General features: G+C 37.0%; 3 protein-coding genes and 1 non-coding gene across 4 annotated transcripts; 1 reads left to right on the top strand and 3 right to left on the bottom strand.

Moving 5' to 3' along the window:
• Positions 1 to 63: 63 nt before the first annotated feature.
• LOC145575457 (uncharacterized) lies at positions 64 to 2,115 on the bottom strand. The gene has a single exon (XM_081633330.1). The coding sequence runs from the start codon at positions 2,113 to 2,115 to the stop codon at positions 64 to 66; it is 2,052 nt and encodes a 683-aa protein (XP_081489456.1).
• Positions 1,625 to 1,731, top strand: LOC145607599 (small nucleolar RNA R71). The gene has a single exon (XR_014105590.1). It is a non-coding gene; the product is annotated as a small nucleolar RNA R71 (small nucleolar RNA).
• Positions 2,116 to 4,730: 2,615 nt separating the features above from the next.
• LOC145587360 (uncharacterized) lies at positions 4,731 to 6,586 on the bottom strand. The gene is made up of 2 exons (XM_081644093.1): positions 6,518 to 6,586; positions 4,731 to 6,082 (listed from the first exon to the last, which is right to left on the bottom strand). Exon 2 carries the CDS (start codon positions 6,074 to 6,076, stop codon positions 5,108 to 5,110), a length of 969 nt encoding a protein of 322 aa, XP_081500219.1. The 5' UTR covers positions 6,077 to 6,082; positions 6,518 to 6,586; the 3' UTR covers positions 4,731 to 5,107.
• A 5,696-nt stretch (positions 6,587 to 12,282) lies between these two features.
• Positions 12,283 to 17,411, bottom strand: LOC145575450 (uncharacterized). The gene is made up of 2 exons (XM_081633322.1): positions 14,358 to 17,411; positions 12,283 to 12,723 (listed from the first exon to the last, which is right to left on the bottom strand). The coding sequence occupies exons 1-2, from the start codon at positions 17,409 to 17,411 to the stop codon at positions 12,283 to 12,285; spliced, it is 3,495 nt and encodes a 1,164-aa protein (XP_081489448.1).
• Between the last annotated feature and the right edge of the window lie 1,212 nt (positions 17,412 to 18,623).

Here is an 18,623-nt window from a genome sequence, read left to right as displayed (position 1 = left end):
ACTTTCCACTACATTGGTTGCAACAAAGACAACTAATACCATCAATCAAGATCAGCAATTCAACTAAATAAAATGGAGAAAAAGATAAGGTGTTATACTCAAACAAACAACAAACATTCCATTCTTAGCTGCAGTGGCTAAGAATGGTCTACCAAGTATAATAGGGACATGTGCATCCTCTTCCATCTCCATCACAACAAAGTCACATGGGATAAAGAATTTTCCCACACGAAGAGGAACATCTTCAAGTATACCCAAGGGAAATTTAACCGACCTATCTGCAAGTTGTAGAGACATGCGTGTAGGCTTTAGTTCACCCATTTGAAGTTTCTTGCAAATAGAGAGCGGCATGAGACTCACACTTGCACCAAGATCACATAATGCCTTGTTGATCTCTATATCCCCAAGCTTCACTGGAATGGAGTAGCTACCTGGATCGCCTAGTTTCTTAGGAAGTGTATTTTGCAAAATTGCACTACACTCTGCATTCAACGCTACTGTAGCATTCTCCTGTAGCTTCTTCTTGTTAGAGAGCATATCCTTTAAAAATTTTGCATAAGATGGCATCTCAGATATTGCATCTAAGAATGAAATGTTGATGTGAAGCTTTTTCAGAATATCAAGAAATTTTCCATACTTTTTCTCTAACTTAGCTTGAGCCAACCTTTGCGGGAAAGGAACTGTCGGCACATATGGAACAAGTGGTGGTGGAGTTGATGCCTTTGGCTCTTCCTCAATCGCGCTACCATCAACCACCTTCTCTTTATTGACTACCTCTTCAACAAGCTCCTTTGATGGCTCCTTCATGGGGGGATCTTCCAACTGCTTTCCACTCCTCAAAGTCACAACATTCATATGCCCCTTTGGTGGTTGCTCTGTTTGACCCGGAAAAGTGCCCGGAGTCTTCAAAGATTGGCCAACTTGATGAGCAAGTTGACTTATTTGATTTTCCATGAGCTTGTTCTGAGCTTGTAGTTGTTGGATGTTGTTGTTCGTTGTGGTGACAAAGTTCTCAAGCATTAGCTCAAGGTTGGATTTTTGTGGAGGTGGTTGCATAGGTTGTTGGACTAGAGGTGGTCTTTCTTGGAAACCGGGTGGAGCATTATAATTATTGTTTCGAGGTGGTGGTGGAGGTGGATTTTGTTGAGCTTGGGTATTCTTGTAAGAGAAATTTGGATGATGTTTCCAACCTTCATTGTATGTGTTTGAGTGAGGATCATATAGCCTTTTGGGATTTGAAGTGTAGAATGCATTGACTTCCTCAATCGACATCTCATGTGAATTTTGTGGGCAATTAGGGGCAATGTGACCTTGTACATTACACATTTGACAAGTTTCAGCAGATGAGCCAGAAGATGCCGCTTGGAACTTGTCAAACTTGCTTGTCAATGCCTGCATAGAACTAGTTAAAAGGGTTAGAGCATCAACATCATGCATACCTCCCTTTTTAACATTGCGTCGTCCTCCTGGATGATAATTATCATTTGTCGCCATCTTCTCAATTAGCTCCTTTGCCTCAGTTGGGTTCTTAGTCAAGAGAGAACCCCCAGACGCAACATCAATATAGATTCGGAATTCATGAGTTAAACCATTGTAAAAGGTTTGGATCAACATCCATTCAAGAATACCATGGTGAGGGCATTGTCTCTGCAATCGCTTGAACCTCCTCCATGCTTCATATAAGGACTCATCATCTGACTGCCCAAAAGTAGATAACTCATTTCTCAACCTTGCAGTCTTTTCTTGTCCTAAGAACTTGACTAGAAAAGCTTTCACCAATTTGTCCCATGTGTCAAAAGAGCCGGTACCTTCATCTCTCAACCATTCCTTCGCCCTATCCCGTAATGAGAAAGGAAAAAGGCGAAGTCTAATAGCATCATCTGTAACACCATTTAGTTTCATAGTATCGCACTTCTCCAAGAAACTATCAATGTGACTGACAGGGCACTCATGAGGCGTGCCTGCAAACGAATCATTAGAAATGAATTGAATGAACTGTGGTTTCAATTCAAAGTTCTGAGCAGTGACAGGTGGTCTGACAATGCTGGAGAGGAGTCCGGTTGTGGTATCAGGAATACCATACTCCAAAAGAGACTTTGTTCCTGGATCGACCATGTTTCTGTGGTTTTGATTTCTCCTTCTTCTTCTACCTCCTCGTCTCCTTGCAGTTGCTTCAATTTCAGAATCAAATGGAATTAAATCGTCTGACCCTGAACGTCGAGTTTGCATGCAACAAAGAACTAAAAGAAAAGAAATCAAAGACACAAGAGACAATAGCCGAAGCAACAAATAAAGCTTAGTAAAAACGAATCACAAATAACTAGTCTAAAACCGTCAGTCCCCGACAACGGCGCCAAAATTTGATAGGCGTGTCGCGTACCTAACAAAAATAAACCTAACTATACCACTACTATGTAGACGGGCAAGTAAGGGTCGGATCCCAAGAGACTATGGTTCAACTAATTAATTAAACTCAAGTAACTACTAAGCGAGTAACCAATCAATAGCGATATTCAACCAATCTAATTCTAAACAAAATAAACTAGAATAATCAAGATGAAATAAATCAATTAATAAAATCATCCAGAGTTAAGTATCACCACTAGTATGAATACTGCAAAGATAAATCCCTACCCCAATTAATCAGAATAATAATACTCAAAGGAAGGACGTGCCCTTGAAAATACCAATAAACCTCTTCCGAGTATTTATGGCTTCTCTAAAATCCAATCAAACCTATTTCCATGGAGAATTTCATGCCCTTATTGAATTTAATCAAACCATCTAATCTCAACTTCCATTGATAAATAAGATACTTGGTTCAATCAATATCAAATTACGTCTAACCTAACATTGATAAATTAGCACAATTCAATAAGAAAAACAATTAATCTAATTAAATAAGGAATTGGGGGAAATCATGCATTACTCGTAACTAGGGTTCAACCTAACCCTAGAATATGAATCTACTCACTCATGATTAAATTAACAAAATAATCAAAAGACATAATAATATAGGAAAGAAGAAATACTTGAATTAATGGAATTGAAGATGAAATCTTGAATAAAGTAAATCTAAAATTGAAGGGAATTGTAGAATTCTTTAACTCAATTTTACGAATCCCAAAGAAAAGTGCTCTAATATGCCTAGCCAAAGCCTATTTATATCCCTAGGAATAAGTAAAGAAGTTTCCTAAAAATAGGTCTTCCAAACCGCCTCAAACTTGGCTTTGATGCTTCGTCAGGTGATAGCCACGGGTTACCCAAAGCTGCTGGGGCTTTTCCACGGCCAACCCGTGGTGTCTACTGATCTTGGTAGGCTTCTCTTGAGCAAAAAGGAGGAGCCACGACCAGGCCAAAGCTTAATGTAACAAGCCACGACCAAGCCAAGGCTAGGCAATTTCTACACAATACTCCTTCAAAAGCAACTTCAAGCTTGGAATGTGACCATATGATGTTGGGCTCGTAATCTCCTACATGCTCCTAGCTCACTTAGCTTGCAAAGGTGCTTTTTTTACGCGTAAATCCTACAAAATAAAGAAAGAGAGCACGAGGAGAGCAACGTCGAAATATAAAGAAATATAGCTCTAAAAGATTAAATATATAGAGAAAATATGATAGAAACACTCAAATATAACATATAACAATGAGTATATAAATGTGTTATCACATATCTATGAACTTCGGCCCTTAATAAGTACTGTATAACCAATACTCCTCCATAACCCCTTTATGCTTAATTATCTTCCTACTTACACTTTACATAACATGGTCAAGGTTTTTTAAAGTTTGACCAAATAAAAAGCACATGGGAAGATAAAAAAGAACGGAAGAATGATACGGAGGAATGATATAGCCTCAAAAGATCAAAAACCATAGTTGTAGAGAGCTTTAAATACTAGTATATAGGGATGATTGAATATGTTACATGCCGAAACTAAGGGATTATATGGCATCAATTATTCCACCTTAGTGATTCTGTAAATCTACCTATAATCACGTAATTTCCACAAATTATACACTAAACACGAGTATATATACTCATTTACATCACAACTCATCTCCTTAAACCAATCTTTGAATACAGGTCACAAGTTGAGCAATAATGTTATGAATCATATACTAAACCTGTCATAAATATACATTCCTATGTCTATAAATGAGCCCACAATAACAACACAATAGCAGCGATAACAGCACACCAACAGGCAACAACAATAATGCATGAAATAGCACTGACATCATTGTCAATAACAACATCAACAACAATAACAATAGAGGCAACAACTAAATTATTACAAAATCAATTATAATCTATCTTTATGAAAGAAATGGATAAGAAAGGAAGAGTGTGACATCTCATTTTGGCAAATAAAATAAGCAACAAGGAGTGGGAGCACGTGTAGTGAGGAGTAGTAGCAGTGTGGCTGTGATGTTACAGCTCTTTTCTTTACCAATTACTCAAATTTCTTCTAAAATTTACACAAATCAAGTTAGTGGAGCACCAAATTCATGTTGATTAGGGTTTTGAATGCATTTAAATCAACAAATTGAAGATGAGTTCAATTTCATTTTTGTCGAAGTTAGAGTCATGGGCCTTGGGTGGATTGGAGAAGAAAGGGAAACAACAGTTTAGTGGGTGATTTTGTTAAATAATCGGTCTCTTTCCCTCCTCTATTTATTACTTGGTTTCTATACAAGGCTTAACATATCCATGATAAAATGGACAATTTAAGAAAAAAGTAACAATAGATCAATTAAAGAATATAATGTCAAAAAAGACTTAACTCTACACACAAAAGTAAAACAAGAAAACGAAAAATCTGCTTACATCGCTCAACTACCATGGGTAGGGAACGAGCTAAAACATGGCTCAAATATAGAGACACAAGATATATTATCATAATCTTTAATGTCACCAATTTTGTCCAACAACTCAATCGCATAATTATATGCATAAATGGTAGTCGAGTTGACAAGAAAGAAGATAACGGGAGCATCACGAAGGCAAGTGACTGGCACCACACTATGACCGACATCAAAAGCTTTAGCTAGGTATTTCTGAGCATTTGTCTTGATGAAAGGCAATATACTTAACTCCAAGGTATTAGTAATCACAAGCTTGCGAATCCATGCAGAGTGTACCAATATCATAATAGGATAGATGGAGTGTCTTGTTACATATCCATAATTTTTTGCTCAAATGTTTCCTATTCAAAAGCTTTGGCAAGGAAAATGTATGATATGTTATCTTGTGATTAGTTTTAGGTCCAAAGATCGCAAATCTTACACCATGGTTTCTATTTGTCAATAAATATATATATATGTTGGATTCCATAAGGATGACAACATAGTTATCCGTAAGCAACTTATGAGCAGCATTGAAGTTATACCCTTCCAACCCAAATCCAACCCACGTACCATCTTCTGAATAGTATACCTCATACTTGCAGTACTCAAGGCTAAATCTCACAACAAGAAAACGACAAACACGATTCTTAGATCGAAGTTTAATAATGGCACCCGCCCGGCTACAATCGGTTTTTGAACCATATCGCGTCACAATAGGTGACTTGGGCACAGTGTAAACTTGGTTAGTGGCGACATTGTGCACCTCATAAGTACCATCATATAATCCCAAGAGTAGTAAGCCGCGGTAGAAAGTGAAGAAAGTACCCTGCCGGTTAGGATTCAAGGGGTTAATCTTGAATAAAGGTCCCAAATTGAATGATAAGTTAGTCAATAACCCCTTATCATACCCACTATTAATAGCATCCACATATCCATCAATGGCACAACTTTTTGGTATGTTGATAAACTTCTTAGTTTTAAAACAAAAATAACCCACCAAATCTTGTGTATTAGGGGAAAACCTTAAAAACAAACCACAATTAGGAACTTCAAATTTCTTCCTAAGATTAAAGACAATATACCTCCATTTCTTGCACACTACAGTACATATGGCAAGAGGCTTGATTGGCAGTCTAGATAGAATCTCAAGCCACATCTCAAGAGGTACATGTATGCGCTTACGACGCCTCCTATCAGTCCTATGCTTACCATGTTTGTTTTCCATCTTCACCTATCTACCACAATTAACAATTAACAATCAATCAAAATTTACTCTTTACCAAATAACAATTAAAAAATCACATCCAACTGCTTTGATTCAAACTACAGCAGTATTAATTTGATGATTACTTTTTCGTTAGGCTCATCCCTAATTTCATAGTTCAATCTCAACAGTAAAGGGTTGTGCAATACATTAGCAACCAAATTTAATTAAATCATCTCGAAAAATCATACAGTATAATTTTAGGGATATGAGAGTCAATTATCAAATTAGGCTAATAAATTTCTTTTCTAGCAATGTAATCGCAAGTTATGAACTTTCATAATCTTAGAAATTAGAACCAATAGTTGAGATTTCCGAACCCTAAACTTACGACAATTAAATTAAAGATGAACCCTAGATTGTGAATTGATATGATAATTACTCCAAGAAACAACAACTTACCTCAGAAACTGCTTCAATGTGCGATGGGAAGTGCGATTCAATGGAGAGCTGAGTGACAGGCAGGGGCAAATAAATACGTAGTAAATGGGCTAGGTCTTAAACGTGGGTATTTGATGGGGCAAACCGGTCTAAATATGTAGTAATTTTTTTTTATTATTATTATTAAAAATAAATGGGCTAGGTCCCGTATCATGAACGGTTATTTCGTAATCTATTATTAATTTAATGTTATATTTAATTAATGCTATATTTTTTGCTATATATAATTAATTGATTAAAAAATATAAAGGGTTTCAAAATATCGTTGACAAATTTGATGTAGTTCATAAAATGGAACATGAAATATCACATTCTTGTATGAAGAATAAAAAAGAGAGAATATTTTGTAAGTTTGTATGAGTTTTGGCAGAAATTTTTTGCACCGTAATTAAATATGTCACTAATTTTTATATCTATATATATTTAAAAAAAAAAAAAAAGGGTTAAAGTGGGAGGGGAGTAGAAATTTAGTGTCTAAATTTTAAGTACTCTTAAAATTATAAACAATTCACAATTTTGTAAAATTATGCGAGTTTTCCAATGAAAATATGAAAATTACCCATGTTAACACAATCTATCTAATCTCATATATATATAAAGGGGAGTTTTTCCCGAGTTTTTAGAGAGCCGCGTAGGATTATATTTTCTTAATGCGCCATATATAATTGTAAATTTAAGTTGTAGCCAATTAAATAAGAGAGTATTATTTACAATTAAATAATTCAAATGTAACGTAAGCAAAATTGACGAATGAGATTTTAAAGTTTAAATTAATTAAATACAAAATATCTTTTGAGATTAGGAATCTAATATTTTAAAACTAATTCATTTTTATGTGATTAAAATTGTTATTATTTTTTTTTTTTTTTGAGGAATTTTTTTTTTCTTCAAAAAATATAATATTCAATCACATAAAAATGAAAAATATTTTTTTTAAAAAAAAAAATACTAACAAATCGTGCATCGCACGGGATTTATCTAGTTTAGAATATTCCAAAGATATAAAAGTATTTATTTAAAAAAAAAATAGGCTTAAAGGAAAAAAAAAATACAATTCAACATAATAGCACAATCTTTGCTTACTTAATATAATTAATTGTCCATTCTACAAAAAATTATAAGTTGTTGTTACAATAAAAAATTTAGCTCGAAAATTCATTATTTTTTGGTCCAAAATAGTAGTTTGGGCATGATTTTCAACCCAAAGTTGAGTTCGACCCGTGATCACCTTTAACGTTGAACAATATAATGTTTTTATATTCGAAAAACGATTGTTAATATCAAAATATTACAACTCTTGCCACATACGTCATATATTAGAATATCAATAATAAATCTTATTTTCAATTATTAACATTCTTGTCTATCTTAATTATCATAATTTAGGAAGTAGACTTATGTTTACTATGCATAAACTTCTAATGTAAGGGATGACAAAGATTTTTAAAAAAATTAAATAAATAAATAAATTATATTGTAAATTTCTCCTCTATACATATATGATCCATAAGAAATTAGTTTATGTAGATAGATTTATTGGTTAGAGTTATATACAGTATAATTTAATAAAATCAAGAAAATATTCATTTTATGTAGTTAAAAAAAAAACATTTTTTTAAAATAAATAGAGCAGTAGCTCATCTAATGATCTACATATAATTGAATTACTTTATGTTTTTTATTAATCTCCCAAATTTTGTATACGCTTTGTAGGGATTCCTAAAAGAAAATTTATATCAGAAATTTCATAAGTTATTTTTCGGCAAATTCATATTTATCACTGTGAGAGATGAAATATGTTACTCACGGGGCAAAAGCGGGGGCAAAAACGTCTTTTTACTTGTTTAATTGGACATGTCATGTGTATGACTCATTTGGTTGACTGACTGTGCTAACAGTCTCCCAATCTGCCTCAACGAAACCCTTGGAGTGAGAAAATCTCAAACATTGAGGGAGTGCTTTTGAAATCGTGAAGTTGTTCGAAGATTGGAGCTCCCTAGCTGGTAAGTATATTATAGAGCCTTAATTTTTGTCACCTGGTTGAATTTCAATATGTTGGTGATGTTTGATTTTCAATTCGAACTTGTTAGATTTTCAATTCGAACTTGTTTGATTTTCAATTTGAACTTGTTAGAATTATTCCAGTTTTCGTAGTTGAAGTTGAATTTCAGGTCACGTTTGATGCGTACTTTAATTTCTTAGCTTAGCATTGTTTGAGTTGAGTTCCTGAAATGAGGTTAGCATTGCATTAAAATGTATTTATTGCAATTAATCGCCTTTGTGTCTATTTTGGAAATTGAAATTTTATATTTTTATGCTAATTAGGTTTGTTTGTTATGTGCAATTGAATTCCTACCTGAGAAACTAGTGCTGCATCAAATGGACCATATTTGTATTTGCAGTGTAGATTGTAGGAAATTAGTAATTTGTTTGAATATTGTCAATATGCAGATTGTAGGCCTTGTAGCAATTAATTAGGATAATTTCTTCGGTGGTTGGAGGCTGACTATTGGAAAGGATGGTAAGTGTCATCGTTATCTAACGCTCTAGTTGAACCTTACATTGATAACTTGAAATGTGTGAGTTTGTGTAGTTGTGATATGGGGATTTTGTTTATTTTGAACAGGGCGATATCAATGTATTAAATCATACTAAGAGGAAAGTCTTAAGCAAGGAAGTCTTTATGGTATGTTAAGCTTTTAAGTTTGTCTGAAATGTAATATTCAGTCAAATGTAATAATGCATTGCTTGGTGGTCTGTAGGATGATACTTTAAGCATTGGTGGTATAGTGAAAGCAAAGGGTGAAGTTATAAAGCAACAATGTAATATTTTCCGTCGGGTATGTGATTAACTCGGCTGTATTAATAACGAATAAGAGAACCACATTTGTTAATGTCCTAAAAGTAACTAGTGTTCTGTAATGTGATTGCAGCCACCAAACATGAACTGTCGAGTTGAGACTTTTTCTAGGATATGCAATACATTTGATGAGAGGAGGACACGATGGGTAAATGAAATGGGCTTAGGTGGGCTGTTGAAAGTCCCAACTGACATTCATTTGCCCCGACAAATGGGTTATTGGCTAATGAGTCGTATTGATCCGTTGAATAAGTTGCTAGTTGCTCCGGATGGAAAGCAATTTAGGTTATCGGCTAATCAGGTACACTGGGTTCTAGGTATCCCAAATGGTAGGTTAACTGTTCCCACTGGGAAATCCATGTCAGGTGATCTGCAAAAGAAGGTGAATGAAATCCAGCAAAAATATGGCCAATCTTCAAAGACCAGATCGCGCAAGGATGGAGGGCGTGTGTTATACTTCTGTTGGAATACCTGTGAATTCCAGGTTGATGGAAAGGTTGGAGGGTGAATGGGATGTAGATGAGGAAGAGGAGTTTAAGACTATTTTCCTGTTGATATCATTGGAGATGGTTTTATGTCCTACGCAGTCTCCTAGGCTGGCTTGTGATTTATTTACCGCCCTTACGTGTGCTATGAATGCTGCCTCGTACAATTGGTGTGAGCTTGTTCTGAATAAGTTGATGGAAAGCGTTGCTAGTTTTGCGCGTCGTTTTTATTCGACTGGAGTAGCAGGAGGATGTGGTGGCTGTACCATTTTTGCTGTGGTAGGTTTGTGTGCATCTCTATATTACTATATGCCTTTACATTGTACCGCCTTATACCCTTAATACAAAGTTCTTGCATTTGTTGCTTGTAGGTATTCTATTTGGATAAGCTGGATAGGTTTCCCGTTCAGTGGGGTGAATTCCCTAGGATTAAGGTTTGGAACCTAAATCAGATTAGCTTAGCCACTAAAGAAGATCGTATTGCTTGCGGTGGTGACTATGGTGTGATGGGGGTTAGTAATACTATCAATTTTGTTGCATTGTCTGTTGCCAATCATATGAATGAGTGTTTATCGGTAGATTAACCCCGTGTTGCTTCTTTGTTTTTCATTTTATAGACGATGGATGTAGCTTACGGTGAGAGCCACCCAAAGGAAGCACGAGACACCGATGGACCTTGCAGGGTAAATTAATATTTTCATACTCCTCAACGTGGCTGTAAAGCGAAGAAGAGGAGGGGTGCACCACCAAACTCCTTTCCACATCAAAGTGAAAGCTCGAACCCTTTGTATCATGGAAGCACGCTATTTATTTCCGATCAATTGGTTTATGTACCCCCTGCCGCTACAAGTCAAGAGTTTTATGAATTTCTCCCAATGGTGGCAACATTAAGATGATGGTTGTGTTGTTGATCAGCTCAAATAACTTGTATTCTATGCATTGTTTTTACTTTTATTTTAGCTTGTAAATCCTGATTGTTTAATTATCTGTTAGAACTAACTAATGATAGGGAATAGCTAATAATCATATTGAGTATTTGGATGCATAAACCTGAACATCAGTAATTGGGCTGATTGAAGTGAGTGATTGGGCTGGACTGCGTAATAGAATAGGTGTATGCTTTATAATACATTTGGCCCCCGATAGTCTTATAAGCGTTTGGCCCAGCATGTACATAAGCATTATTAGTTTTAACTGGTTAACATACTCACACTCAAACCATACTAACATCTTAATTAGCATGATTAAACTAATTGCTTTAAAAAGATAATCTAGTTACAAATGGTCAAGATACGATTTAATTGTTCATAAAATCAACATATATGACCCCATATCAGTAGAGCTGTTCATAGACGGGTCAACCCGCTAAACCCGTCCAATCCGGCCCCTTTATATCAAAGAGTAATAGGTTAATGATTTTTAAGTTAGTTGAATATGTAGTATATTTTATAAAATAAATACAAAGAGACTATATTGGACTCTAACCTATTATTAGCTACAACTGCGTTTTTCAATTTCATATACTTGTATGAAATAAGTTCAGTCTTTCCTTTTTTTTTTCACAAACATATGTCACAAGTTAAATATGTTTTTGTCTAGTATCATTAGTGTTCAAGAAATTTTTAAATCACTAAATCGAAATAATATTAACATATGTAAATGATATAAAAAAAAATAACAATTAGTGTTAGATATATGGGAAACTAAGATTGTAGGCCCGTGAGCCCGTGGGCAAGCCCGGCCCGTGAATAGATGAGGCTTGGACATTTTATGAAGTCCGCATAATAGGGCTCGGGTTAGTTAAAATTAGCTCTACATAACATGTCCAAAACACGATTACATTGATCTCATAATTACCAAAATACCAACTGCATCATCTAACTAAAGTTCCATTGCTAGTTAATAAACTAAACATGTCCAAAATATGATATAATTGATCTACATTATCAAATATGATCCCATAACAGCTAATCTAATTATATGTCCCAAATACCATTAAATTGATCTCAAAATGACCAGAATACCAAACTGCATCAATATACAGAAGTACCATAAACATGTCCAACATGCGATTTCAATGTAAAATATATAAGCAAATATATTCCCATAACACATTGAGTATTTCACGATAAAAGTACGGCTTAATTGATCAGATAAGTACCAAAATACCGAAATGCATCAAATTAAACATGTCCAAACCACGATTTAATTGTTCATTACATCAGAAAAACCCAACAAAAACCCAAGCAAAAACACTGTTAAAAATCAACAAAGATGAAAATGTACTATCAAACCAAACAAAAATTTAAATGTAAGCCAACTAAATCATGATATATGAAATCCTTAATCAAATGTAATTGGCTTAGTTTACTTAACCTCCTTCAGTCAAACTTTTCAATGGTGGAAGCCGAGTGACCGTAGTCGCCGGTTTCCTGGTCAGAAACCTCCGAGGACCACCGGTCACGGACATGGTACGGAGCGGGTGATGCGACATCCCTGGGGCTGTCCGGACTCCGCTGCCTCACCTGCCACTGCCTTGGCCTTGGCCTCACTGGTGCCGCCACTGGTGCTGCCACCTCTGGTGCTGCCACGGCTGGTGTTGCAACGGCTTCCTCACCTTCCCCCTTTGCTCCGGCTGTAGATTTGTCTCCTTTCCCGTCACCAACTGGTGCTTGCACTGCTGCACCACCCCGACCAGTTGCCCTCTTCATTGCAGTTGTCTTCGCTGCCTTGGTGGGTCTTGTTGTAGGCCCCAACCTTAGCGGAGTATCCACCGCCTTCTTGCTCTGTCGCTTTTGCTTTGGTGCCTGAATGGACTGTGCCTGTGGACGGCGAATGTTAGAAATGGCTGAAGTAACTTGATTCAATTGGGTCTACAGGCTTTGGCAAATGAACTGATGGTCGTTCAATTGCTCACTCAGCATTTTCTCCTTCATCTCAAGGAATTGAAGTTATGTGTATTTTGGCTCATCTGAGGGCTCCATTGGCTGTTTTCCTTTGTTCTGCTTCACCATTTTTGCAGGTTTGGAAACTTTATAAATTTTGGAAAAGACAGTTGCAAAATACAGAGAGGGGAAGTTTGGAATAAGCAAAATGAAATTTGGAGAGAAATACAGAGTGTGGAAGTTGATATAAAGATAGTGGGAGGAGAAGTTATGTGATCAAGGGGTGATTTCATACGTAACTCCTCAACTCCCTAAATTCTTCGCGCCAAACTATGTGTAGGAATTAGAAATGGAAGTTAATAATGCCACGTGGACCAAATGTCAATTCATTCTTTTTTTTTTTTTTTGACACAATTCATATTTTGGTACATTATGATTATTTATGTGACACAATTAGCAAGTTTAATTTCTCCATACTTTTGAAATTCGTATGGAATTGTCCGAGTTACTACGACCAAAATTCACGAGTAAAATATTAGCTAGATTCAATCGGATATGTGTTTCCGCAAAGAACAAGCAAGATAAGTATCAATGTGCGGTCGGAATGCTGAATGACACCCACCATATACGTCCTCCGTTTCTATTCAGTTGACGCATGTTTGATTTAGGCGTATATATTAAGGAGATGGGATAGAGTGAGAGAGAAAGAAAATTCAAGTAGCTTGTAAATGGAAGGTAAAATTAAAAAAAAAACTTTCCTAAAATGGAATAATGCGTGTCAACTAAAAAGAAACGGAGGTAATACGCCTTACCCTTTTAATTATATAACGTAAGAGACACACGAAAAATTTGTGGGCGTGAATCTATCAAATTCAATTCTATATTTTTTTCTAATGGCATATTTTTTTTAATTTGATTTTGATTTTTTAATTTTAGAGGTTAGTTACTTTTTAGATGGTAGCCGGTTTTTTTAAAGGATGGTATTTTTTTCTTAAAAAAAAAAGGAAAGACAAAAATGAGAGGGGTATTTTGGGAAAGTAAAATTTATCACCCAAAACCCCCTCTCACCTTATACATAGGATTTGGTATTTTTTTATTTTATGTGGTAGACTATCCTTTACATGTGAATATTAGGGGTCCTTACACTGCGAGTCTAGATCGGGAATGGGGTACTGCTACTAGCCTCGCTATCATATTAGATCGCGCTTTATATAGTCGAGTTTTGATCGATCGTTGACGAGTCTAGTTTGTTCGAATCCAGTCAATTTCGACTACTTTTCAACTTGTATCATCTTTGGTAAAACTCCCTATTCACTAGAACTTTTCTTCATTCTCGAAAAATTTTGTTAATTGACAACATTATATGTGATGCTCCGAGTACATACGTAATGTTTATTTATTTCTTAATGATCTTAAATAGAACGAAGTAACTTTTTTTTTTTTTTTTTTTTTTTTTGACAAGAGCAAACTAAAAGCAAAGAGCAGAAAGCTTAAGTAATACTAAAACTAAACAAACTAGTTCTACACCTGTTAGCTAATTCATGTGCCTTCCTAACTTGGTCCCTGCTTACCTTCCAGACCACACAGCTCTGTAATGTGTTACCTTTCTCCCTAAGGTTTTGGACTGTCCAGTAGAACCTCATATCGCTCCTGTCTGGGTTTTGCAGCAGATTGACCACTTCGCTTGAGTCAGTGTAGACCCAGATATCACTATAACCTTTGTTAATCACCCAAGTTATGCCTTCTAGGCATGCCCTAAGCTCAGTATACAATGCCGCCTCAACCTTGCAAAAACCACCCCCTGCATCTTCTCCCTCCCCCCCATTTGTGATGATGACCCACCCAAAACCCCCCTGTCCTGTTTGATTCTGCCACGAGCCATCACATACAATAATTGCTTCTTTGTTCCGTTCCTCATACCTACTATCCGGTCTACTTCTGCATCCCAAGTGTGCCCTATGAAAACCCGGTGGTGGGCCCTCCTTTATGCTCCTGGCTTGAGAAATTCCCCGCCTTCTGGTACCTGGTTTAACATAGGCAATTAATTCCTTAGAGGCTACTGCTAAGTGTCTCATCAGTCCTGGTTGATGATCGTCTTCATTTCTGAAAACCCTCCCATTCCTGGCTAGCCATAAACCCCACAGCACACTCATAAATGTATGAATGCGCTCACTCGTTATACCATCCTCGCTATAAAACAGCGGGATATATTTCTGGATCCAGTGTCGCAAAGGAGTAGATCCATCGTTTTCAGAGCTAATATGCAATGAGAAGTTAAGCCAAGCATACCTAGCCAAAGAACACATGCGAAAAAGATGCTGAGAGTCCTCATCAAACCTCCCGCAAACATCACATAGAGCATCCACCGGAATCCCTCTATGTTGTAGGCTTGCCTTGACCGCTAGCCCATTCAAGATAAGCTTCCATAAGAATAAGCTCCACTTCGGAGGGACCCTAAGCCTCCATAAAATTTTGAATAGCTGATCCTCCGTCGGACTATTAATAGTCCCCCTACCTTCATGACACAACAAAGCATACCCTGTTTTAACCGTGTACATACCTGACTTATGTCTTTGCCAATACAAGAAATCCTCCTTGTCCGATGCAGGTAATTCCATGTCTAGAATCTTCCTTGCCGATTCCCAATCAAATTTTTGTCGAATTTCTGCCGCATTCCACGTTCCCTCCGGGGTATAGTTAATTAAGGCACTGACTCTCCCTGTCCCTATCCCCTGCAGCACATTACTAGAATTGAGGATCGACACTTCTCCATTCACCCATTTTATATTAGCATACCTGACTTTATCCCCATTTCCAATTTTCCAGGCAAGACCAGAAACAAATTTATTAGCTGCATTATGAAGACCTCGCCTTCCCCAAGAAGAGTTCCCCCGGAGTTGATTGTGCGGTCGCCCGTCACATAAGGTGCATGAGTGCACATGTGCATAAGATCGGGCCAACAATAGTTGTGGATTACAATGCATACGAGCCACCTGTCTAAACAACAAGGCATCATTTAGTTTTGACATTTCCCTTATTCCAAGACCTCCCATCCCTTTTGGGAGATGAAGTGTCTCCTTACCAATCCAGTGCATCCCCTTTTCCCCGTTCTTAGCCCAGAAGAACCTTGCAATGAACGAATCAATTTTGTTTGCTATGTAGCCCGGGAGCTTGAAACATTTCATAACATGAGACGAAATACTGATAAGAATTGAATTAATAAGTATCAGCTTTGCCGATTGAGAAAGCCTCACGGACCCCCAGTTTGTAATTCTTTGAACCACCTTATCAACCAAAAATTGAAAAGAATCCTTATTTCCCCTAGCGAGATCAATTGGAGCTCCCAAATGGAGCCCTAACGACTGGGTTTGGCCTATTATGAGAATACTCTTGAACTCCTCCATTTGTGACTTAGGAACCAGATTGCTGAACTTCACAAAGGACTTCCCCAGATTTAACCGCTGACCAGAAATATCCCCAAATCTATCCAAGATGGAAGTTAGGTGCTTACAAGAGTCCTTAGAAACCTGCAGAAAAATCATAGCATCGTCAGCAAAAAATAAGTGAGAGATCGGCGGCGATCGTCGAGTCACCTTTAGACCTTTAAGAAGCCCCAGGTTTTCCCCCATAGTTAGCATACGCGAAAGAACGTCCATACAGAAGAGAAATAAGTATGGGGACAGTGGGTCCCCTTGTCTTAAACCGCAGCTTGGTCTAAAAGCCTCTGAGACCTGCCCGTTGATCAGTGTTCTGTAGGACACTGTAGAAACGCACTGAGAGATCCATTGTACCCATCTTGGGGGAAAACCATAAGCCTGTAACACCTTGAGCAAAAAGAGCCAGTTGACTCTATCGTACGCCTTTGACATGTCAATTTTAATAGCCGCCTTATGAGCATCACCTTTGTTTGTATTGATCAGGTGAAGTAATTCATGACTTAACAAAATATTGTCCTCCATGTATCTCCCCGGGATAAAAGCATGTTGATACTCCGAAATAAGGCTTTGAAGTAAGCCTTTCATCCTGTTCACCATACACTTTGCTATACACTTATAGCTAATGTTGCACAGACTAATCGGCCGGAAGTGAGCCGCCACCTCCGGGACATCCACCTTGGGAATCATAACCAGAATTGAGGAATTAAATTCCTTTAGTAAGTACCCTGTTTTGAAGAAGGCCTGCACTGCTGCTACCACTTTACCCCCCACTACTTCCCAATGCTGTTGAAAGAATTCTGCAATAAACCCATCCGGCCCAGGGGATTTAAGATTATGGATCGAAAACATAGCCTTCCTAATCTCTTGTGCTGAGAAGGCCTCTATAAGCCGCGCCCCATCTGCTTCCTCCATCCGCGGAAGATCCAGTTCCCGAAGAACAAGATCAACTCTTTCCCCGAGCCCCTCCGGATTGTTAAGGACAGGGTTAAAAACTTCCTCTAAAGACCTTTTAATTAATTCCTGGACCTCATGCTGCCCCGTGGTCCACTCATTATTTGCATTCTGAAGGGTGTGAATTTCTCGCCGCTTTTGCCGCTGTTTAACCCTGTTAAACATCATGGGTGAAGGCAAGTCACCACATCGAATCCATTTTTCCTTCATTCTCTGCTGCCAATACATGAATTCCATAGTGGCTTGATCTAGGTTCTCATTTACCTTTACCACAAATTCCGAACCTTGTTGAACATTAGTAATTCCTGCACTCTCTGTTGCCAAAACTCTAGATGATTTTTTCCAATTCACCCCCAGAGTTTCTTATTATTTATACACCAAAGTTGAAGCCTGTCTCGAAGACATTTTGATCTTTGCAATAATTGGAACACTTCCGACCCCACCATCGGTCTATCATAGGCTTCATTAATCATTACCTTCACCTCCGGTAAAGAAAGGCACCAATTCTCCACCTGATATGGTCTGTTTGAGCGAGAGGTCGTCGGAGTAGTATCGTACAAGATAGCCGCATGGTCTGAAACAATAATTGGTTCATGAAAAACTCTTCCTTCGGGGAAGTCATGAAACCATTCCGAAGTTAATTATGCTCTATCTAACCTTTCCATAATGAGTTGAACGAAGTAACTTATAACTAACGAAATGTGAAGAATCTTGTAAGTAAATTTGAACGAAATGTATATCAATGTCTTAAAATTTTACATGATTTATGTAATGTATCCTTAATATTAAAAGTGTGATCTCACATTTCGTTTAATTTGGTCGAACAAGATCAATCCGTTTTGATCCAATATAATTTTCCATAAAAAATACAATCCGTTTCCCATATGCTTTAAAGTTTGGATCCGATCCAAATTAATAATTCAGCTCAAAGAATAATGCCCACCCCTAGAATCGACTACAAATGAAACGGATAAAACTATCCTTCTACTCCGGGATTGTTCTTATTTGAGTACGAAGTCCATAAATACTACGAGTACGGAGTAAGACATGAAATCATCATACATCAACCAAAAGTTCAAAACACAACTCTTTATTGGGAAATGTTTTGTCTAATTTTTTTTTTCTATTTTTTACGTATACAAACATGCAAATAATTACAACATTGTTCTGATTGGTCAATTTTTGGGGCTACTTCAGTTTTTTTTCCCCTTAATTTACTCTGTGGGTCCCGCTCATTACTTCTATTCTCTGTCTTCTTCAATCGTATTTCCTCTATCATGCAATTAATTCTCTGTAACTCTCCTTTCTCACACTCTAAAAAATGGAAACTGGAAGCCAAAGCACTGCAACACCGACACCTTTCAACCCACAGTTTTGGAAGCCCGATCCAAGCAAAAATTCAGCTGAAAACCTAGCTAGCTTCGACGCTTACTTCATCTTCCTGATGGC

Source organism: Chenopodium album, chromosome 2 (assembly GCF_948465745.1).
Source record: "Chenopodium album chromosome 2, dcCheAlbu1.1, whole genome shotgun sequence".
NCBI classification, from domain to species: domain Eukaryota; kingdom Viridiplantae; phylum Streptophyta; class Magnoliopsida; order Caryophyllales; family Amaranthaceae; genus Chenopodium; species Chenopodium album.
Note: the sequence above shows the minus strand (reverse complement) of the source record. Positions and strands in the feature narration are given on the sequence as shown.